Here is a 21,484-nt window from a genome sequence, read left to right as displayed (position 1 = left end):
TTTCTTCATTCTAGGAAGTGACAACCGAGCATCAAAGATCAAAATGAAGTGCTTTCTCTTTTTTGTCTTGGTCCTGGGTGTTCTTACTAGTTCGATCAAGGTAATTTAAAAATTATTACAACATCTTTTGCCTATTTTTCTTATTTCAAACAATTGTTCAGGGGTCCACTACCGAAGGTCAGGCAACGCATCATGAGGCTGAAAACGTAGCCAAAAAATTGGACGATGTTACCTCAGCTGTGAAGTCTGCAGCCAATTCGACTAAGACTGAATCAGTAATATTAGCTACAATCGTCCCAGTCCGCAAAGAACGAGGGGTCACTGCTGCGCCGCATACTACTCCAAAGGCTGTGACCAGGAAGTCCCGTGAAGCCACTGCTGCCCCGCATACTACCCCAAAGGCTGTGACCAGGAAGTCCCGTGAAGCCACTGCTGCCCCGCATACTACCCCAAAGGCTGTAACCAGGAAGTCCCGTGAAGCCACTGCTGCCCCGCATACTACCCCAAAGGCTGTGACCAGGAAGTCCCGTGAAGCCACTGCTGCACCGCATACTACCCCAAAGGTCGTGACCAGGAAGTCCCGTGAAGCCACTGCTGCCCCGCATACTACCCCAAAGGCTGTGACCAGGAAGTCCCGTGAAGCCACTGCTGCCCCGCATACTACCCCAAAGGCTGTGACCAGGAAGTCCCGTGAAGCCACTGCTGCCCCGCATACTACCCCAAAGGCTGTAACCAGGAAGTCCCGTGAAGCCACTGCTGCCCCGCATACTACCCCAAAGGCTGTGACCAGGAAGTCCCGTGAAGCCACTGCTGCCCCGCATACTACCCCAAAGGTCGTGACCAGGAAGTCCCGTGAAGCCACTGCTGCACCGCATACTACCCCAAAGGCTGTGACCAGAAAGTCCCGTGAAGCCACTGCTGCCCCGCATACTGCCCCAAAGGCTGTGACCAGAAAGTCCCGTGAAGCCACTGCTGCACCACACGCAACTACCGCTAAGACTACCGTAAAACATTAACTACATAAACGAATATTTTTTCATGGTGACTTTTAGATGAAATATTTTAATTAACTGAGGTATGTTAACGATACGAAACAAATGGTGACAGTTCTTCTATAAATTTATCTAGTTGGGTTCGTATGTTTTAAAAGAAAAAATACAAAGAAAATATGTGACTACTTGCCTTTTCCAGTTGTTTTTAGAGTGCGATGCGTTTGAAATTCGGTAAATTCAATAAGGCATACTGCAATTATTTCGCAGATCCAAATTGGCGTGTTTTATGCATGACCACCGGCATACCCTTCAAATTTAATCTGGTTATCACATGAAATTTACAAAAATAAACTGGAAATAGATTGCTTACTTTTCCTGTGAATATTCTTGGTAACTCGTCGACTTTGTCGCTTAATTGTTGAAAGAAAATAAACATTTGTGCGAATCATGATTTCACCGGTATCTTCACGTCTAATTCTGAATCGGCTGGCATGGGATAAGTTACGTCCTAATTTTCCAAAGTTGACTTCTACATATTCGCCTATTCAAACGTCGTCCGTAAAGCAACGGGAAAGGAAAACGAGTGTGGATATTCGTGATGTGCTCGACTAGAACATTCAATTCTATATTCTGCGAGTTAAAGTTGGGCAATCAAACTGCTGTGGAGCAAAAGTAAACTTGCATTAATTACCGGAAGTTTCTTAGAATAATTTTGCTATTGCGTAAACTTGGCTAGATTTTACCGTCGTTTCTCAACAATGAACAACAAATAACTCGTGATCACACGACAGGTGACACTGGTGACAAGCATATGACTTTTCACGTCATACAAATTTCGGAATTCTGGTTTTTTTTACGATAACGATTATTACCACATTCTGACTGGTAAATTTTTCAAGGAAAAAATTGGGATACAAAGCAAAGTCCTGTTACGGCGATGTAAAATTCAAATATCGAAATTTTGCAGCTCACTGATTCGTCAACGACATGTGTGTCAATGGTGTCAATAAAATAGCGAGATTCGAGCTGTTTCTATAAATGTGGGTTTTCCAGAAAATAGAATTGGTATTCCGGATAATGAACAAGGCTAATGCCGAATGGAATTCACGTGATGGCATTTATTAATATAGAGAAAGTCTGAAAGTTAGAAACGCACAAAATTATCAAGTCGCCATCACTTTCTAACTTGAGTATAAATATGAGAATCACATTGCTGATGTGAGTGCTTAAAATTTTCCACAATATTGTTGTTTCTTCGACGGATATCTTGCTTTATTGCGCTCATACAGCAAGTTGCAGTCCTAAAGACAATGACCTTAATGGTTTCAACTAAACGAACAACAAAGGAATGGGAAAAACGATGTTGTAACTTACTTAGTCATTAATCGTCGTTAGTATGGAAGGCGGCAAACTATAGATCCAATACACGATTACAGAATGGATTTTTAAAAAAAAGTTCGTGTCATCCTACCTATACTAACTCTGTCCAAGGTGACTATACAGGCGACGACCTGCAACTCTAAAAATGTTGGCCTCATAGCATCCGGTAAGTTAATATCGACATGTCAGCGGAATCCTTAATGAAATGACGATAACTGGCGCGCCACAGTGGGGGGACTCCTCCCATTGGAGCCGGCTATAAAATCATGTCCCGATGTAACATTTCGATCATACAAGCGTCTCAGTTCAGAACATCACCATGAAGTGCTTGTTCATCTTTACCTTGGTAACGGTGGGTGCCCTGACGTGCCCCACAGAGGTACAATTATCTTATAAATAAAAAAAGTCGACTAATCTTATTCAATTAAAAATCTATATTTCAATTGCAGGGATGTATGTCAGAAGCTCATAACGCGAACCAAAAATCTAACAGCAACGACAGCCACGAGTCACATGAGGATGAACACGTCACGACGGTCAAATCCGTCCCTGTGGCAAACGGAGCTCATACTTTTTCCATTATCCCAGCCAAATCTGTCGTCGTTATTGCTTCTGAGAAAACCGCAACTGTTTCTGAAACAACGAACAAACCTGCAGCTCCCGAGATGATTCATTCAACCCCCCTGACCGCTACCCCAGTTATCTCGACCAACACAGATCACATTCAATTGAATGCAACCACCGCTCTGCCAGTATCTTCCACCCAAAAACCAGCCCTTGTTTTTGCCGAAACAACCAACAAAGCTGTCCCGACTGCAGTTACTGCGCATCAGATTATCACGGCGACTCCGATGGTCGAAGAAGTGATGTCGGTGAAGCCTGCCATTCTTTCTTTGAATGCTACAGATAAATCTGTCAATGTTACCGTTGAAACAGTTAGCAAAGCAACCTTCACAACTGCCGCTCCGATGGCAAACACAAATGCGGCTATTGCTGAACATTCGACTGAAAAACCAGCAGTTCAGGTTGTTCCAGAGATAACCAAGCTTACCACTGCTGCTTTAGTCAATTCCACTGAAAAACCTGCAGTCCAAATTGTTCCAGAGATGACCAAACTTACCACTATTGCTGCGGTAAATTCTGATGAAAAACATGCAGTCCAAATTGTTCCAGAATTGGCTAAGTTTACAACTGCTGCTGAAATAAGTTCCACTGAAAAACCTGCAGTCCAAATTGTTCCAGAGATGACCAAACTTACCACTGCTGCTGCGCAAAATTCTACTGAAAAACCTGTAGTTCAAACTGTTCCAGAGGTTACCAAGCTTACCACTATTGCTGCAATAAGTTCTACTGAAAAACCTGCAGTCCAACCTGCTCCAGAATTGGCCAAGCTTACCACTGTTGCTGCGGTAAATTCTACAGAAAAACCAGCAGTCCAAATTGTTCCAGAATCGGCTAAGCTTACAACTGCTGCTGAAATAAGTCCTACTGAAAAACCTGCGGCCCAAGTTGTTCCAGAGATGGCAAAGCTTACCACTGTTGCTGCGGTAAATTCTACTGAAAAACCTGCAGTTCAAACTGTTTCAGAGGTGACCAAGCCTACCACTGCCGAAACTACTGTTGCTGCGCAAAATTCTACTGAAAAACCTGCAGTCCAAGTTGTTCCAGAGATGGCAAAGCTTTCCACTGTTGCTGCGGTAAATTCCGTAAATTCTACTGAAAAACCTGCCGTCCAAACTGTTCCAGAAATGGCCAAGCTTACAACTACTGCTCCGCAAAATTCTACAGAAAAACCAGCCCATTTTGCGGTGGAGCCCGTCACGGTTGTCTCTGCAATTCCAACTGAAAAACCAACTCACGTAGCCGAATCGATGAGTAACAACACAACTGCCGAGGTAACTACAGTTAAGACGACTCCTTCCACATTTGTCGTTAATACTGAAGTTCCTATGCCAATCCGGCGGGACAAAAGACAAGCTAATAACATGACGACAAAGAAGCCTGAAACTATCACGATGAAGCCTGTCGCTACCACGAAAAAACCGATTGCTACCACAAAGAAACCCTCGGTACCAAGTAACACAACTCCGGTTTTCGGTCGAAAAGTTTCGACTAGGGCCCCGATCCCGGTGACACGTCGAGCTCGCCAGGGTACGACCGTTCGTCCAAGCGCCACAGGATCACGTGTGACGACTAGAAAACCAGTCAACCCAACAACTAGACAACCAGTTAAACTTTCACCAATGCAGTCGACTGTCAACACGCCAGTAACGACGAAGCCGCTTCCAGTTACACCGAAAGTCTAACGCAACTTTGAGGACAACAGAAATTCTAACGCTAAATAATTAAATATAAAGCACTAAATCCTTTCACTAATTTAACTAAAAACTAACGTTGAACTTTTGTTCAAGCGGAGCTAGGTTCGATTCTCTTATCAGTTTTCTCATTGGTGAATTTGTCAATAAAATTTGAACTAAACTGGATATTCTTAAGAACAAGTTAATTTGATCCTACCTTGCATTGGCTGAACTCCTCCAAATCTTCATTCGATTAGTATCCGGCGGCTATACCAAGGGTTATCTACTATGAGGAAGAAAAAATCTTTGTAGCTATAAGTTTTTAATTAAAGCAATTCTCGAAATTAAAAAAATAACAAAATTTCAGAACTAGTTTTAGAATTCAAAGGACTTACCTTGCATGTTGAATAAATCATGACGATAAATCTGCTGACGACTGCAGCAGTGTCCACATTCACCTTTAGGAAGGGGGGGGGCATCGCTCAGTAAATCTCTCATTAAGTAGTTTCCAGACGTTTCAACAAAACTTTCAATTTTGGATTGCGCATTAGTTTTCCAGCAACGGAAAAAAAAGATGAAGACTGCAGGTGGAGACTTTTGTTAACAAAATGAGTGGGTGTTGTCTATTGAAACCAGTTTTACAAGTTCTAAAAAGTATTTAACACAAAAAAATAAGTCGCGAAAAAAATAAGAATAAGACACACGAGCTCACGATATCATAATAATAATTATATATATAATATGTATAAATCAACCGGTTAAATCGATGCAATCGGGTTGTTCCCCTTTGACGCGCGGAATAGCGTAGAAATTTCGATTGTCACGTTTCAATTCTGTTTTTCATTTCTTTCGAAAATGATGGTTGCTATTGTTTGTTTTGTTTTTGTGTGTGTGTTAGGCAATCATTTGCAAATCAGATAGTAAATCTCATGCTAAGAAATAAAAAAATTGAGAACGAAAGGCAATGAATGATTTCACTCCTTTTTGTGTTTCGTTCTTCACAGTCGCTTATTAAAAGCCGCCACCGTTGTACTTGTAACTGCCTCGAAAAAATGTTTCTTCTCGCTCTACTAAAAGTCGTGATAGCACCGAAAGGTAGAAAGACAAAAAAAAAAAAAAAAAAAAAACTGATTGGCCTGCATCAACGACGCACACATACGAGAAACAAATTTCGTTCCCAAACCGACAACAAAATAACCAACAAATAATATAGAGACTGTATAAGTGATTGAAAAAGTGATTAGGAAAAAAAAAAAAGATATTCAACTTGTTTTTAAGTGATTGGGAGGGTAGTGCGCTGCTGGGTGTGTTGGCAGCTGGATGGCCCAGGCCGCGAACGCGTCAAATGTACAAGACCCGCTAGCCAAACGATACAAAAAGAAATACAAAATAGTTGGGTGAAAATCAAGATACAAATATATCAGAACTGAAAAAACAAAAAAAAACAAAAAAACAAAACGAATCAATCAAAAGTCACATGAAAAAGTTTGTCAAAGCAACGAAGGGGCAGCGTTGATTACACCTGAGAGCTCCAGGGTTACACGTACACATGTGGTGATTACATATAGCGGACACTAAGAGAAATTAGCAGCTTTAAATTGAATCGAGGGAGGAAGAAGAAGACATGAACGAAAAACAAAGTGATCCTATTTTTTCTTGGCTCCTTCCTGGAGAAAAAAGGCCCATCAGTTTTTGATGTCGCAAATTCACCCCCACAGACACGCACAGATTAAGAGATTGGGCTCGTGATTGGACGCGATAACGTTTTTCTTTCCTTTTTTTAAAAAAAACGAAGACACACAGACACACACACAGACACACCCGGCGCAAGATAATATCATCGTCGTTGTTAGGGATCCAATAACGTGTGGATTAAGACAATTAAACAAAAAAATAGGCCTCACACCCGCTCAAAAGTTTGGTTTTGTTGCTCACTTTCTCAAATTCTTCTCGTCCAGTAGTCTAGTTGTCTTGTTTCACTTGACAAAAAAAAAAAAATAAAAAAAAATAAAGCGACTTTGGAAAAAGCTGCTGCCGATTTTGTTGAATCGGTGAATTATGAATTGCTGCGGAGTAGACGAAGTCACATCGCTGTCCCGGAAAAATCAAGATCAAAGGACACTTTCACAGGAATTGTTTTAAAAATAATTAATGAAGACCACAAAAAAATCAGACAAAAGGGGAGAAAAGAAAACAAAAACTGATAGCTGAATCAATTTTCATCGTTGTTGCTGTTGCGTTTGAGTTTGTTGGTTGTGCTGCAGGCAGCGCTGGATGGCACATTCGACGGCCTCTTTGACTTCGTCAAAGACCGGGATTCCCTCGCGGTTTGCCAAATCGGAAAGGTAATTTCGACCGCGGTTGTAGTCCTTGATGGCGAAAGCCGAAAGCTGATCACGACCGAGAAAAAATGAGAAACATTTATGAGTCATGTGAATTGTGAATGAAAACAACAACAGACGGTGGTTGTTGCTGTTTTTGCTCTGGCTGTTTTTCTTTGGCCATCAACCAACCCGATCTCCGTTGATTTCCGCATTGTCGGGCAGCCGCTGGATGCAAAGGACCAAATTGCAGCCGAGTCCGATGTAGTGGGCGGCCAAGGCCATAGACGAAAGGGAACGGGTTTCACGCGAGACAACAAACAATAAGACCCGGCTGGCGTCCATGGCCGCCGCCTCGATCGGGATAAATCGCCGACTCCAGCCGCACGTTTGCGGATTAAAGTATGTCAGCCCACTCTTCCTGTGTACAATGAAAAAAGAGGATGAATATATTACCCCAAAACATCCGTTTAACGGACAATTCTTTCTCGGTTACTTGAGTAACGGGATGGCCGTCTGTTCGCGCCAGGTGGTGGACCCGCAGGATCCTCCCAAATAGATATCCCGTGCTCCGCCCACTGTCACCTCTGGCGAAGAACTGTCGCATCGCGCCACTCCTTTTGGACTGGGTCGGCCTGTATCCATCAAACAACAGTCAAAAGAGTCAAGTTTCAACTATTCCCCAAACGAAAAAAAATCTCATTTTGGCGTTACAGAGTATCCGAGAAACGGGCGAGACCACCGAGTAGAGCAAGGTTGCGGCCTTGCTGACCATCACGTCCCACAAGCGTCTTTGGTTATCGGGTGGCAGGTTGCGAAACTCGGTCAAAATGCAGCAAAACTGATCGAAAGATACCGAGGCTTGCTCTACCAAAATTTAGGCGGAAAAACACACGTCAACACCCAAACTCTGCTGATTTTTGTTTTTATTAGTCGTTAAAGAGTTACCGTTGCTGCTGGCCACAATGTTCTTCAAATCCTCGACCGAGAGATCTCTGTTGGTGAGAATGCGAAAGGCCATGCAGACCTTTTTTTTTTAAAAATTAATTTTTGGAAACGGAAAATGAGTTCAATGACAGTCGGGCCAGAAAAGAAGGAGGCGCAATCAAAACTTACATCCGCCATGCTGATTTCACCCGAATTGCTCGTATCCAGTGCGTTGAACGCATCGCGCAGTTTACTATATAACAACGCCCGTCGGCATTATTTTTAAGAGAGAAAAAGAAAACGAAAAAAAATAGCATCATGGAAAAATTATTCTCTCGGACGTGTTTACGGCAAAATAAAAAGGTCTTACATCAACTTGTCGCCGATGGGGTAATGAGGATATTTCAACGGATTAATGCCATCGCTGAGTCCCAGTTCTTGGACAGTGATTCGTTCTCGTAATATCTGCAATGATTGTTATAATTGAATGTTGTGAAATGACACAAGAAATGTTTTCTCTACTCTAGAACCTTTGCAGTGCAATCAAGCGCAGATCTGATATTATTAAAAACAGGTATGCCCAGCCGTTCCACCATATCTTGCAGGACGAGTTGGCCCGTGGCTAAATCTTCGTATTCCCTTTTGTTTTTAAAAATAGCAACGAAATTAGAAAGGATAATTAAACTTGAACAAGAATTCCTGTTTTTTGTTTTTTATGTATTTACCGTTCCGTGATGGGCTCACCCTGGATGAGCTGTCCAGGTCCATCCAGCGGATGAATGACGAGGACAAACGTCTTTTGCGCTGCCGTGTAATAAGCGGCTTCGACGATGGTGGCCACACTCCGCGTCTGTCGGTCGATGACGAAAAACAGGACATCGGCCGTCTGTTTGGCTTGGTGCTCCTTCTCGATCAATTCCGGCCCCCATTGCGGCACTTGCTGCTAGTCAATAATGGATTATTGATTAGCGTCGCCACTTTTTTTGATGAATTTTAATTTAATAAAAAAAGGAAAAGGCGATCGTACTGGATTGAAGTAGGTTAAACCCCAATTCTTCAGGAGCGGAATGGCAATGTCTTGCCTCCACGTGGTTGGATTGCACGAACCGCCCAGGAAAACCTGATACTTGGCGGCAGATTCTGCACGAAAAAGAAATTGGCGAATCGACCCACATTTCAATTAAAAAGAAAAATAATAATTGAAAATCTGAAAATAAAACCAACTTGAGATCTTGCGGTCGGTCATCTTCTTGTCGTTGCCCTTGATGTCGACCAATTTCGACAATTGCGTCGGTCGAGGTATCCTGTGGCACGCAACCAGAAAAATGTTTAAATACATTTCGAAAAAATAAAAATCATAACCGCTTGATTCTATATATTCCTAAAGGGCCTTTTTTTCCTACTAGTATTATCTCGAGAGTCAAGTTAGGAGGCTTATGGCGCCATCGACCGGTTCTCCCCCAAAGCCAGCCGATACCATCTCACGTGAAACAAACATTCATCCAACTATTACGTTAGTGGCCATAAATACATTTCACAGTCTCTCTTTCGTTCCTCTCTATGTCTACATCATAAATAATCAACAGACAAAAAGGGTAGATGGTTTCGCCCACGGCCACCGAATTAATGAACCACGTAGTGCCCAGTCGTCTCTCCCCTCCCCACTGCCTCCTCTCATCATCCAGCCCAGTCCAGCCACCAGAAAAAAAATAAATCATTTAAAAAAAAAAAAAAAAAAGAAAAAGGCCACACATTTCACGTTTTCTCTCAAATAATTGACTTACTCTCGTTCGTAGCATTTGCGCAACTCGTTGGCAAAGAGGCAGAATTCACCAAACGTCAAATAGTTGCGCTGCTGGAGTCCTCCTCCACATCCGTCCGTCTGGTCTTTGGATCTCGACGAATCCCGAGGATCGGTCGGTGAGCAATTGACGGCGGACGTCATGACGGCCGACGCCGACGAAGGGACTACAACGGGCTCCTCCTCCTGTTGAGATTGGCTTTGCTGCTGCTGCTGCTGTTGCTGCTGTGGTACCTGCACCAGTTCGCGCTCTCTGGCGCAATGGATCATCTCCAGGATCTGCGACTGCGACGGGTAGACGCTGGCCTGGTGGAAGAGCGATTGCAGCCGCTGGGTTTCACTGACGACGGCGCTGCCGTTGGGCACCACGCGGCACCATATCTCGTACAACTCTCTGTCAAACGGCAACAACAACAACAACCCACGGGGGTGCGGGAGAAATGGCAAAAAAACAAAATAGAGTGTGGTGAGCCGACGACGTCTCAAACTCAACTGAACGAGAATTCACTGGAATGGCGGCAGGTGAAGAAACGAGGAAAGGAAACAACAACAACAACAACGAAGAAAGAAAACAAATGAAAATTGAAAAGAGAAAATGAGGCAACGACTACAAACGAGACAAGTGAACGAGCGGAGAGCAGATGAATACTAAGCAACCGCAAGAGTGGGAAGAAGAAGAAGAAAAATAAGAAGGAGAGAGAGAGAGTGTGTGAGAGAGGCGTAGTAGAGCCTGGTGTAGTAGTTATAGATGACGTGGGGAGGATAGAGAATGAGCCTCCCATCCATTAGCCAACAGGTGAACCACAACGACACCACAAGGGGGGGAAAGAAAAAAAACAAGTTATCGCTCAGCCACAACATGGAAAAAGATAGCGATGATGACCTCAGCCCGGTGTGTCAGAATATCAAAGTGAGTCCAACCAACCAACAACTACCTAATACCCTATTTTAAAAAACTGATGATCTAACTTCTTTTCTGTGTTGAACTACACCACCATAGTAGTCAGCCAGCAGCAGCAACAGCAGCGGAGAACAACTTAAAAGGTGACGACCCATGACAGATTAGGGTTGGTGTCCCGAGGCAGCGTTCAAATCGCCCGCCCACACACACACACCGGCCCCGGCAGTTTTATACATTACACGCCAAATGCAGCGCAACTTTTGATAGGACTGTATAAATAAAACGGGGCCGTTTTCTTTCTTCTTTTCTTTCTCGAGCGTGTAGAGGAGATTCCATTTAAGGTCCCGAACCCAACAAAAAAAAAGGTGGAATATGAACGGACCCGATGATTCGGGCAACAAAAAAACAGAAGAAGTTAACAAACTCAATCAATCGATCAACGTCCGTTGCGATTCTCGTACTCGTCCATGTCGAATCCTGTTTTGTTTTTTTTCGAGCCCACATGTGTCGTATATTCCAGTCCCGTCTTGTTCCATTACTTGAAGCCGAGTTCGAGATGCGGTGGGGTCCCACCAGAGCGCCCACGATGACGGCATCACGCGGGATTCTTTCTCTTTCTTTTTCTTTTTCCTTTTTTTTATGATTATTTGACTCACCGCTGAAGTCATCGAAGCCTCGAGGGTCAGAAAAAGTGCACACGAAAAAAAAAAAAAAAGAAACGGACAGAGAGAAACTGGACAATCGGGCACTTGAACGCAACACACAAGGCCATTGGCTTTTGCCTTCTGTGTAGTGGTAGCGCGGGATTTGAAATCTAACCGAGCGAAGCACAGGTGGAGTAAGTGGCGGATCGAGAATAAGAATCTTATATTTTTCTGAATAAGAAAAGGGACGGTGGTGGCGTCATCGCACGGAAAATGGACACCCTTTAGATAACGTTCGAAATGATTTCTTCTCGGTTTCTGATTCGTTGATTGTTGTTGTTGTTTCCACCCGTGCGCCGACGAGGTGAGCGCACAGCTGCATCTGCAGTCTGACTTCATCATTCCGATGAAAATGTACATTGTGCACTCCACCCAATCTCCCTACTACCAGAAAAAAACATTTCGAGAGGGGGGGGGGAGCGTGATTGAAATCGTTCACAACGCCCCTTCGTGAAATCTTTTTTTTTCCTGGTTTAGAAACAAAAATAAATAATAAAAAAGTATCAAGTAGGTAGGCCTTGGCAACACAGTGGGAGGAGGCACCACCAGGTGTGCGTATAGACACACACACACGTCTCGAGTGTACGTAATCGGGATGGCGCAACAGGATTTTAAAAATGTTTGTCTTTTTCTGTGTCAACAATAGCGTCAACTCTCACGTCGGCAATGATGATGTCACGACTGGCAAAAATAATAATATCATCCTCGTTTCGACCGAAAAGGTACCGTGCGAGCGCGCAATAATTCAAAACAATTATTTTCTTTAGACTGCGTATTCAAATTTCACCGGGAAATAAAAAATATCGATGCCGCTTATTGTTGCGGTGTTGTGTAATATTCCGAGATATTGACTCAGAATTATTTCCCCCCATCCAAAAGAGAGAGAAAAGTTGTGCGATGACTATTTCAAGTTTTTCCTGACGCTCGTACCTGGCACCACTGGCCAGTCACCGCGCGATTATAATCAAGTGATTCATTTCCTTTTCTGCCGAAATTTTTATTTCATCGCATTCGGACTCCGGGCTCCGACGTTTGATGGTTATTGCCATTCCTTTCCGCACCGAAGAAAATAAAATAATAAAACAACAACAACAACACGGAACGCCGGTTTTAAAAATCAACAATAAAAACGCAGGTAAGAGAAGAGAAGACATTGTACAATGGACTACGCCTACAGGTGATCCGATATGGAACTGACACAACTATTCAAATACTCGAAACTCTATCAGATAAGCAGCAGCCTCTATGCACACATGGAGGCAACGTGCGATAAAAGTAAAATGCATTTTCATGCCAGTCAACGTCATCCTTTCAACGTGGATTATCTAATCCACGAAAAAAGTTTCTCACTGGATCACATTTGCTCGTGAATATCTTCGCGATGCCTGTACGCAATCCATCACACACACAAGTCCACTATTGTGTAAATTGTATAGTATACATACGTACGGCGTGTGACGCAAGACGCCAGCTGTTTGCTACCTACGTCCGTTGACTTGAGAGAAAGAAAAAAACAAACAAACAAACAAAACATTTTCACCAATTCGAGCCGTTTTCCTTCCTTTCGGGTATTTCAAAATGGGGCGGAATGATGACGTAACTGCCGAGCGTACGGGTTTTATTTTACGCTCGAAACCACCGCATTTGCGGTCAATGAAAACGCGCAACATTTTTTCGTTGCTTAAAAATAAAATTTTTTAAGAAAAATTGCACAAGATCCTAGGCGGACAAACGAAGGGAAAAAACAGAATATAACCAAACTCGTTTCGCCATTGGCGCGCGGCCGTGGTCGTTAAGAGGGAAATCTAGGAGCAGACGTCATCGTCGGAAAAATAAATGAGCGAGACTACTATGTGTACAAAAGTCTTGTTATCTCTGATGTGCTCGACACACGAGTCCCAAATACACACAACCGGACCCAGACGGAGACAATAATAAACGTTTGACGAAAATATCAATGACATAAAGATGTCGAAGCGAAAACAACCAACGAAAATGCTCAAGCGAAAAGTTTGACCCAATTCCAATGTCACGTCGACGACGTTGCCATTCTCCAGCTGATCCGCTTTTTGTCATATTGCAAACGGGAAATCTTTTTGCACGCAAGTTGAATGGCTGGCGACTGTGGCACGCCGGACGTCGACGACATCCAAGCTAACGAACGACGTCGTCCGTCAAAAACAAACGGGAAGAGACAACAACCAAAAGCCAAACGAGACATTGCCAAAAAAGTGTTGGAGCTCAAAACTTTTGCGTGATTGAAAATGACAACTGACGGATGTTGGATGGGGGGGATTCGCTGGGGTTCGGGTGGCTCTTAAAACTATCCAACTTGATCCCTATAGCCGTTAAACATTTTGACATCTGGTCTGGATGGTTTCGTTTCTTTTTCATTTTTTTGAAACATTTTTGTTTATGGGGAGGGAGGAGACGAAGGAAGAAGTGACGTCATTCACGAGGAGGGGATGACGGAAGATGATTGACTACAATGAAGAAAGCAGGGGAGAGCCAAACAGATACTCTTTATATATAGGAGACAGGACTTTTCCTATGTGTGTGTGTGTGTGCGAGTTTGTAATTTCTATTTAAGGAGCCTTTTGGTGTGGCGACCAACGCCCATGAATGATGACGACGATAGGCCAGAAAGAAGGGAGACTTATTTCATTGTCAGTCGATCATTATCATCACGCCAGGGCAACAACAACAGCAAACGAGTAGAGAAAGATGACCTTTTACGGCGACCAAATTTGATACGCCGCACAGGATTTTTCTCCCCACTGGTTTGAAGCCAATAAACGAAAAAAGATATGAGAAAAATATATCAAAAGCGATTAGGTCATCACGCTGTTCATTTTCGCATTGGTCACGTGTGTGTTTCTTCTTGGAAAACCTCTCCCTCTTCGAGTGTGTCCTCTAACAAGTGATGACGTCAAGACGAGATTTTCTCGAGAGCAATTGACACGCAAACATCGACGGCGTGAACTCCTACGGCGTGAATCATTTGACTGTCAAACTATAAAAGGTGTCGATGGGCAAAAATGCCGACCTTGTCCTAGTCAAACGAAAATTCGTTAAAACATTTCGGCGACTGGAGAAAAACAAAACAAAAAACTGAAACAGAAAAATTCTGCACGAAACACAAGAGCGAGTCGAGTTCCTCGACGCGATCGAATGCCTTTGCACGCCAGCAGCTCTCTCACGACGGATGACATCATCATCATCATTAACCATCGCCTCGACTCTCTCTGGAAATCATTAAAAGCTCATCACACAGCCGAGTGCGGGGGGCGGGTCAATTGAATTTGAATTTTTTGGTTTCCCGAAAGAAGAAATCGTGACTGGCGATCGGGAGCGCGTTCAATGGATTCAGATCAGTCGTCGGTTTGTTGGAAGAATAAATCTTACGGAATGGCGGTCGTTATACGAAATGAGGATCGGAAAAACAAAAATGTGAAAAATCAAATTCTTCCCTCATCTTTTGCCCTTTTTCGATGTGCTGCTGTCGGCGGCTACTACGACAGGAGGGGCGAATCGCAGCGTGACGACGACCTCCAAAGTCCAAAGGCACAAGTCACACGCAACCTTGGCACCGATCGCTGGTATAATATCATTCCTTTTCTCTTCTATTTGACTCGCTCGATCTCTTTGCTCTCCTCCTGCATCGGCCATCAAGGACTCGACAAACACAAAAATATTTCAAAAAAGAAAAATAAAGAAACAAACAAAAAACGAGCCCCCACCATTAGGGAAACGTTCAATTCCAATAATTCTTAACACGTACGTCAAGTGTCCAAACAAGGAACTGAGAAAGACTCAATCGGTTTCACAGTCTGTTCCTTATCATTTCTTCCCGACGAAAACGACCAGCAGAAAAAGATGTGAAAAGGGGAGGACAACAACCCGACGGTATTACATAAATCATTTTCAAATTTCAAATAAAACTTTAATTTCCCTTCATTTTGTGTGTCTCCCCTTTTTATCCGACCCCAAAACAAAAATGGCTATCAAAATAATCAACGAGAAAAAAAGGGAAAGAAAATATCCGCGACGAAAAGTAAAAATAAAAAGATGACGGGGTTTTCGGATATTTTTAGTATCCACCAATACGGAAGGAGTAAAGGCATAACTTTTTTAAAAATGTAGGAAACGAAAAGGCAAATAAATAAAAAGAAAAAAAAAATAAGGTACCCCTGCAGGAATCAAATCGAGAACCGTTCAACACACATCACGAACAGACGAGCTCGGTCGTTCGCGCGCGCGCTCGCGCCAGAAAATGTTGTTAAAATAAAAAGGAAAAAGATCTAAGTATGTCGATGACGTGAGCGGCTCAACTACGCGGCTCTGTGCCGACGGGGCGCTTGATTTTTGGCTGGACGGACGGGACTCTTATTCATTCCCTTTTTCTCTCTTCTTTCGCTTCGTTCGTGAATGCAGCAGCGTGTTGTTTTTTTCTTTTTTGTTCATTCCCCCTCTTTTGGGTGGATGTCCTAACCGAAACCAAACCGTATATATTAAAAACCCGCAAAAGCTCCCCCCCTCTTCTATCGTGCCCACCCCACACCGGATGGGAGAGTCACCCAAACAACACTGTCTCCTTCCATCATTTCCATCGTCCGGATTTAAAATTTAAAAAAAAACTTAATGATGAGCAAAAAGTAAAACGAGACATTGTATAGAGTTTCAAATAATAAAAAAATGGGCAAATTTGCGGTGGAAAACGAAAATGCGGGACAAGTTTTTCTAGCGGCCAGAACATTTTTCATTTTCCATTTGCGTGTTCATTTTTTGACTCGATGCCGAGCCCTTTTTTTTTTCTTTCCCCATCTCTTTAAAGGAGACTCTTCTTCTTCTTCTTGCTGTTGATCGTCTGTTGCTAGGGACACACAGTCAAACTTATTCCGTCTCATTTCTCTTTTTCAAACTGCGCGCCCCAGAGTCTACGGTTGGTGGTGCGCAGTAATTATTCAAAAAGGGAGAGACAAGGTGGGCGATTACATCAGAAACTGTCTCGTCCCATGTGCCTTTTCCCTCCTTTTTCTGCTTTTGACCAAAAAAAGTCAAGTTTGGCACGGCCGTTGTACTACCGTAGAGACGCGTGTGACATCAACAGTCGTGATGTCATCGCCCAGCAGTCCGAACCTACACGGAGAGTTCCCGAGTACCGAAACATGCGATACGCGCCAAATTCTTATTGACTAAACTGCTTCATCATCACGTCTAATCCCGGTCTCACAATCTCTCTCCCCAATTTTGGCCAAATTCAGAGAAGCAGAAAATGGCCAGTGCCGGCGAACGTTCCGCCATGTGATATAACTTTTCTTTTGTTGTTGTTGTTGATTGCGTCGGCTTAATCATTTTGCGACGCTATAGTTGCCAGTGTACATACACGACAGACTTGGCACGTCCCAAAGTCCAAACGTCAGGCAGAACGTGACGGCCATTCACGGACGGAATTTCGGTCGGCCGAGTCTCATGACAACTGGAAATGAATTTCGGCGGCTTCACCTTCAGGATCACTGGCCTTTTTTCTTCTTTGGCCTGGGCCGACGCAAAAAGAATTGGACGGAAAAAGTGTACGACCCGGTCTATTCTTTTCTTCCTGTTTTTTCTCTTGTCGGTGTGGGTTACTCCAAGCTCGGCCAGAGCGGCTATTGATAGAACGGGAGCGCGCGGTTCACCGGCCCCCCTCTCGGTCCGTGAAAAAAGACATGGCGGCCGGCCCCTTTTACCCGCGCGCGCACACACACACACACAAGGCAGAAGAAAAACGAATCACAATGACGTCGGCTTCTATTTTTAAAGTTTTTTTTCGGGTGGGGTGTGTGTTATTAGAAGCGACGCTACAAGACGTCACGTCCGACCAATAGCGAGTGAGATCACGTGAGATAAGGCCAAAGAGGAAAAAGAAGATAAAAACAACGAATGAGAGAGAGAGAGAGAGAAGGAAACCGATAACAACTGGAAAAAATTAAGGAATGCTGTACGTAGGAGAGAAAGAGAATCGCTTATGATTTATTTATTTACCTTGTGATGTCTCCGTAAATGAAGTTGTCGGACATCGCCGTCCGTCCGGCGATGATGTGACGGCGGGTCGAGTCGGGCGCTGGACGCTTAGACGTCAACGTCAATCGCTTCTTCTTATCGTCGAGAACGTTTTGCAGCCGCTTGGGCAGAGCTGACGGATGAAAGAGGAAAGCGGCCGGCGTGCCAATGTGGTCGCAACAACTACTACCGCTGGAATCGACAACAACAACCGATGGAGAGCGAGAAAATGAGGAATATCCGCCTTCTTTCTGCAGTCGCTGCTGCTGCTGCTGCTTGGGATTGGACGACCCGTTGACGTTTGTTGGGTGGTTGTGGTTGCGGGCAGAAGGTTGTTGTTGTTGTTGTTGCTGTCGGGATCGCCGTATAAGCGAAGAGGCAGAACGGCCATGGCCTTTCGTGTCGTGCGGACACGACAGGGAAGACGAGGCGACGGCGTCGGCGGCGGCTACGACGACGGTGGATCGCAGGTTGGGTGCCAGGGCTCGTCTTTTCGTGCGGTCCGCTATTCCGCACCACTCGACAATCCAGCAACAGCCACCACCACCACCACCACCACCAGCCAATCCAGACTCAATCTGGAAAACAACAAAAAACACAACAAATCAGCAACGGAACAGAGAATTGGCACTCGACTCGATTTTGGTACTTTTGACTGAAATCATTTGAATCTGCCACGGAATATAAAACGTTCTCACGTGCACGTCGGTGTACAGAGATAAACGCGCAAAATAATAACAATAATAATAATAATAATAAGAAAAAAAAAACAAGAAAAATTCCGGGAGCGAGAAAGACCCGCACCTGTTGGACGGCAGACGCCAAACTGCCAACTGAAAGGTGGAATGGTCCCGCTCTCCACTTTTAGAACTCTCGACTCTTTCTTCTTCTCCTTCTTTCTCTCTCTCACGGACGCCAGCCACACACTTGAACGCGCGCCCTCACTAGTAGTGTGTGCTGGACTCCAGCGGCGCGGCTGGAACCCCGTAACCGATTGGCGAGATTTGAAAAGAAAAGAAAAAAAACGAATTTTAAAAAGGCAAAAATTGCTGCCTGCCTGCCTGCCTGCCTCTTCATTTTGCCAAAACATACTCTGCTGGCTGGTAGAGCTATAAAATCGTGCAGACACAGCCAATGGCTGGTCATCGTAAAATATATACGAACGAAGGCCCTTTGGGGGCTGGTGGTGGTGATGTATCGATTGTTTTCCTTTAATACATAAAGAAGAGGAATGAAACAACAGAAAAAGAAGAAGAAGAATAAGAAAATTAGCCAAGGACGTTGAAGGCCTCGAGGGCATTCACGAAGCCGGTTGAAACACAAAACGCCATAAGAGATGATCACGTATTGAATGGCGAAAAGAAAACAGACGGGATGAGAGGACCCAATCAGATCGGATGACGGCGTTCGGGTCGGCGTCGTCAATTGAATATTAAACGACGACACACGATCATCACAAAAACACGCGTGCGAACAACAAAAGGAGCCCCCACCACAACAACAAGCAGACGGGACCCAACGGAATGTTTTTCGGGGCGTCTAAATTACCGATTGGCATTCAACTGACGTCATCGTTACCAGACGGCCAGCCAGCAGCCTTGCCATCAGATTTTCAAAATTTCACCTTGAAGTTGTCGATTGTGTTTGCAACAACAACCGACACTTGCATAGGAAACGAGCGGGGCGTTTGAATTCAACAAACGACATTGGCTGACAATTTGAAGAAGAATTAGTCGAATCGGTAAAGGTCACAGAAACCAGTTAGCCAAGTTGATTAACGTCTTTTTCCCGAGTCAATGGAATACAAACAGAAGGAGAAAAGAAAAAAAAAGGAATAAGAAAGTGACAAGACAAATGGAAAGAAAAACTTAACACGACAACTGGAAGAAATGGACAAAGTTATTCGACTTTTTTCAAAAACAATTTCTAAAAAAGATCTCCATCTCTGACTACCACCACTACTACTACACTGTGTACTTAGATTATAACTCTCTCTCTCTCTCTCTCTCTCTTTGGCTCCATCCATTCGTTATCCTTACATGTATAATGACCGGCGCCGGTATTATATGATGGGTGGAGCTTGTTGTTGTTAAAGTTATTCGGCTGGGAGCAGCTGAACGAGAATCACTAAAAGGCGACCAGTATATATACAACACGCACAAAAAATAAAAAAAGGAATTTGTTGCTTATATTGTGTCTATCTAATCAACAGCTCTTTCCGATGAGGTCATACTCCGCAAGAGGACACGACAAACACGAAAATAAAAGAAAATAATCGCGACTTTTTTAGCAGATCCCTCGAGGGGCTTTGTTATGTTGAATATTTTGTTTTTCTCTCTCTCTTTCCAAAATGAAAAGAGAAAATTTTCAAACTAAGGATGGGACAAACATATATTCGTGTTGTATCGTGATTACCTGGTCGTCGGTTGGGTTTCGTCGGACGATGAAATTCAAGCACTGCCAAGGTCGGTGTGGTTTTTAAGTTGAAAATTTAACGACAATTGTAAGCCCATATGTCAGGCCCACATCGGCTGGAAATGCACGTCCTTAGCTGTGGCTGTCGTAGTCCGAAACACCATCACGCTGCTGCTGGACCCACTGAGTGTGTGTGTGTTGCTGTCCTTTTTTATTTCTTAAGGCGAATTCGATCCCTTGCCCCACAGTTTTTACCACACACTATCAATGGGATTGCACACACACACACACATACAACTCGTACACATTCACAGTCGTGATTCGTCTGTTCGCTTTCAATGACTGAAACTTTTCGGCTGCTTGGTCAAAATTAATAACACCTATGTGCTGACATCTGGTGAGAATCAACAGCACAGCACAGCGACGCTTTTTTTGCACGAGTAGCATGCCAAGTGTTTAGGCCAAAATGAAGATGAAATAAAGACAATACGTTTAAAATATTTTATATTTCAAACTATTCGAATAAAATTAATATTTATTTTCATATACTGATCTTTGAATTCTGTTAATTTTTAAAAAATATTATAAAATTTAGGTTTCCGGCAAACGGTTCTCTGATTGTGTTTAGGGATCAATCATCGCCGTCTTCTACAACTGCCTACTTGCTCTCAACCGGATTTAGTTCCCATTCTTCTTTTTCGGCAGACCGAAGGTATCACACGTGAATTTATCATTTTATCGTAAGGATTTTAATATAATTGTGCTTTATTCGTTCATAGACGTAGCAGAGAAATGTCGTCGCCTCATCTTCAGTGGCTCATCACCCGTAAAAACAGCTCCTTCATCCTGAAGAAGCGTAATGTCAAGCAGCCTTTCAGCACGGTAAGAAACCGACAGACCTCATTGCCGACCATATTTACTCGCTGAAATATCATAGTGATGCTTTCACCAAGATCGCTGAAGCTACTGCTGACAAACCTTGAATCCTGAATGAATTTAAACAACAATTTGTTTGTCAATGAAATATCTGTATTATCAGCAATGTTAACGGTATTTGTGTTGTTGGCAGGAACCACTTCACTTGACAAACAGGCATTGCTACAAGTACAACACTTTGGTCCACAAAAATGTCATTGGTGTTGAACCAGCCAAGGATAAAAATGGATTTGTCGTTGCTATGAAGAGCAAGACGAAAGTGGTATGTATTGTTCCATGTACTCTTCCCTTTTTGTGTGTAGTACATGATGATTTTTATTTATCACCAAGATCGCTGAAGCTAATGCTGATATCCCTTAAAAGCTGATGTTTATTTGACTTTTTTTTAATAGGTTTGTTGAGCAAAGTAATTCAACCCAGTTCTTTTTCCTTTCAGTTCAAGCCCAAGGCATCCATCATCCGATTCCAGATCAAGTCTGGTCCTCGTCACACCTTGGCTAAGCTTCGTAACATTGTGAAGGCTGGTTACCGCAAGGACTGCAGGAGTGCAGTGCTGAAGAAGGCCTCTGCCATCATCCGCTCAGAGAAGACCCGAGTAGCCAAGAAGGCTAAGCCCGCGAAGAAAGCTGAATAAGCCACTGTATTACAAGAGTTTTAACTAAAATAAATTCTTGTGGGTACAAAATCTTGTTTACCAATTTTATTTTAACAACCATAATTATTTATCTTAAGAAAATTGTTGCATTGTACAAACCTATTCAATTATAT

General features: G+C 43.5%; 5 protein-coding genes across 11 annotated transcripts in view; 3 read left to right on the top strand and 2 right to left on the bottom strand.

The window, feature by feature from the left end:
* The window catches only part of LOC124310854 (tyrosine-protein phosphatase 99A-like), a 691,797-nt gene that overhangs the window by 518,935 nt on the left and 151,378 nt on the right, over positions 1–21,484 (bottom strand). The gene's annotated exons all lie outside the window — the stretch shown is intronic.
* LOC124311317 (mucin-7-like) lies at positions 17–1,177 on the top strand. 3 transcript variants are annotated; one of them, XM_046775762.1, is made up of 3 exons: positions 17–100; positions 162–347; positions 402–1,177. In XM_046775762.1, the coding sequence occupies exons 1-3, from the start codon at positions 44–46 to the stop codon at positions 1,014–1,016; spliced, it is 858 nt and encodes a 285-aa protein (XP_046631718.1). In that variant the 5' UTR covers positions 17–43; the 3' UTR covers positions 1,017–1,177. The 3 variants fall into 3 exon arrangements, with proteins under 3 accessions (XP_046631718.1, XP_046631717.1, XP_046631716.1); XM_046775761.1 differs by having other exon boundaries at positions 162–887; positions 942–1,177; XM_046775760.1 differs by having other exon boundaries at positions 162–1,177.
* LOC124311037 (proteoglycan 4-like) lies at positions 2,625–4,855 on the top strand. Of its 2 annotated transcripts, XM_046775291.1 has the most exons (3): positions 2,625–2,751; positions 2,822–3,496; positions 3,563–4,855. In XM_046775291.1, the coding sequence occupies exons 1-3, from the start codon at positions 2,692–2,694 to the stop codon at positions 4,676–4,678; spliced, it is 1,851 nt and encodes a 616-aa protein (XP_046631247.1). In that variant the 5' UTR covers positions 2,625–2,691; the 3' UTR covers positions 4,679–4,855. The 2 variants fall into 2 exon arrangements, with proteins under 2 accessions (XP_046631247.1, XP_046631246.1); XM_046775290.1 differs by having other exon boundaries at positions 2,822–4,855.
* On the bottom strand, positions 5,501–20,187 carry LOC124311042. 4 transcript variants are annotated; one of them, XM_046775301.1, is made up of 14 exons: positions 19,781–20,187; positions 17,348–17,943; positions 9,702–10,112; positions 9,142–9,221; positions 8,945–9,057; positions 8,643–8,857; positions 8,448–8,556; positions 8,288–8,382; positions 8,107–8,170; positions 7,939–8,017; positions 7,705–7,857; positions 7,487–7,625; positions 7,183–7,411; positions 5,501–7,059 (listed from the first exon to the last, which is right to left on the bottom strand). In XM_046775301.1, exons 2-14 carry the CDS (start codon positions 17,380–17,382, stop codon positions 6,889–6,891), a joined length of 1,893 nt encoding a protein of 630 aa, XP_046631257.1. In that variant the 5' UTR covers positions 17,383–17,943; positions 19,781–20,187; the 3' UTR covers positions 5,501–6,888. The 4 variants fall into 4 exon arrangements, with proteins under 4 accessions (XP_046631257.1, XP_046631259.1, XP_046631258.1 ...); XM_046775303.1 differs by having other exon boundaries at positions 17,348–17,947; positions 19,784–19,803; XM_046775302.1 differs by lacking the exon at positions 19,781–20,187 and adding an exon at positions 18,170–18,264.
* Positions 20,392–21,401, top strand: LOC124311495 (60S ribosomal protein L28-like). Its single transcript, XM_046776021.1, has 4 exons — positions 20,392–20,492; positions 20,560–20,662; positions 20,850–20,978; positions 21,153–21,401. Exons 2-4 carry the CDS (start codon positions 20,573–20,575, stop codon positions 21,348–21,350), a joined length of 417 nt encoding a protein of 138 aa, XP_046631977.1. The 5' UTR covers positions 20,392–20,492; positions 20,560–20,572; the 3' UTR covers positions 21,351–21,401.

This window comes from Daphnia pulicaria, chromosome 8 (genome assembly GCF_021234035.1).
Source record: "Daphnia pulicaria isolate SC F1-1A chromosome 8, SC_F0-13Bv2, whole genome shotgun sequence".
Lineage (NCBI taxonomy): Eukaryota > Metazoa > Arthropoda > Branchiopoda > Diplostraca > Daphniidae > Daphnia > Daphnia pulicaria.
The sequence above is the reverse complement of the archived record's forward strand: the minus strand, read 5'-3'. Positions and strand labels throughout refer to the sequence as shown.

What these genes read in the sequence shown, in the direction of transcription:
- LOC124311317 (XM_046775760.1), top strand. Translation starts at nt 44, where the DNA reads ATGAAGTGCTTTCTCTTTTTTGTCTTGGTCCTGGGTGTTCTTACTAGT. An exon ending in TTCTTACTAGTTCGATCAAG is followed by an intron (nt 101 to 161) that starts GTAATTTAAAAA and finishes ACAATTGTTCAG; the next exon opens with GGGTCCACTACCGAAGGTCA.
- LOC124311037 (XM_046775290.1), top strand. Translation starts at nt 2,692, where the DNA reads ATGAAGTGCTTGTTCATCTTTACCTTGGTAACGGTGGGTGCCCTGACG. An exon ending in CCCTGACGTGCCCCACAGAG is followed by an intron (nt 2,752 to 2,821) that starts GTACAATTATCT and finishes TTTCAATTGCAG; the next exon opens with GGATGTATGTCAGAAGCTCA.
- LOC124311042 (XM_046775301.1), bottom strand. Translation starts at nt 17,382, where the DNA reads ATGTCCGACAACTTCATTTACGGAGACATCACAAG. An exon ending in CGCAAATGCTACGAACGAGA is followed by an intron (nt 9,222 to 9,701) that starts GTAAGTCAATTA and finishes TGCGTGCCACAG; the next exon opens with GATACCTCGACCGACGCAAT. An exon ending in GCCCGTTTCTCGGATACTCT is followed by an intron (nt 7,626 to 7,704) that starts GTAACGCCAAAA and finishes TGATGGATACAG; the next exon opens with GCCGACCCAGTCCAAAAGGA.
- LOC124311495 (XM_046776021.1), top strand. Translation starts at nt 20,573, where the DNA reads ATGTCGTCGCCTCATCTTCAGTGGCTCATCACCCGTAAAAACAGCTCC. An exon ending in TCAAGCAGCCTTTCAGCACG is followed by an intron (nt 20,663 to 20,849) that starts GTAAGAAACCGA and finishes TGTTGTTGGCAG; the next exon opens with GAACCACTTCACTTGACAAA. An exon ending in TGAAGAGCAAGACGAAAGTG is followed by an intron (nt 20,979 to 21,152) that starts GTATGTATTGTT and finishes TTTTCCTTTCAG; the next exon opens with TTCAAGCCCAAGGCATCCAT.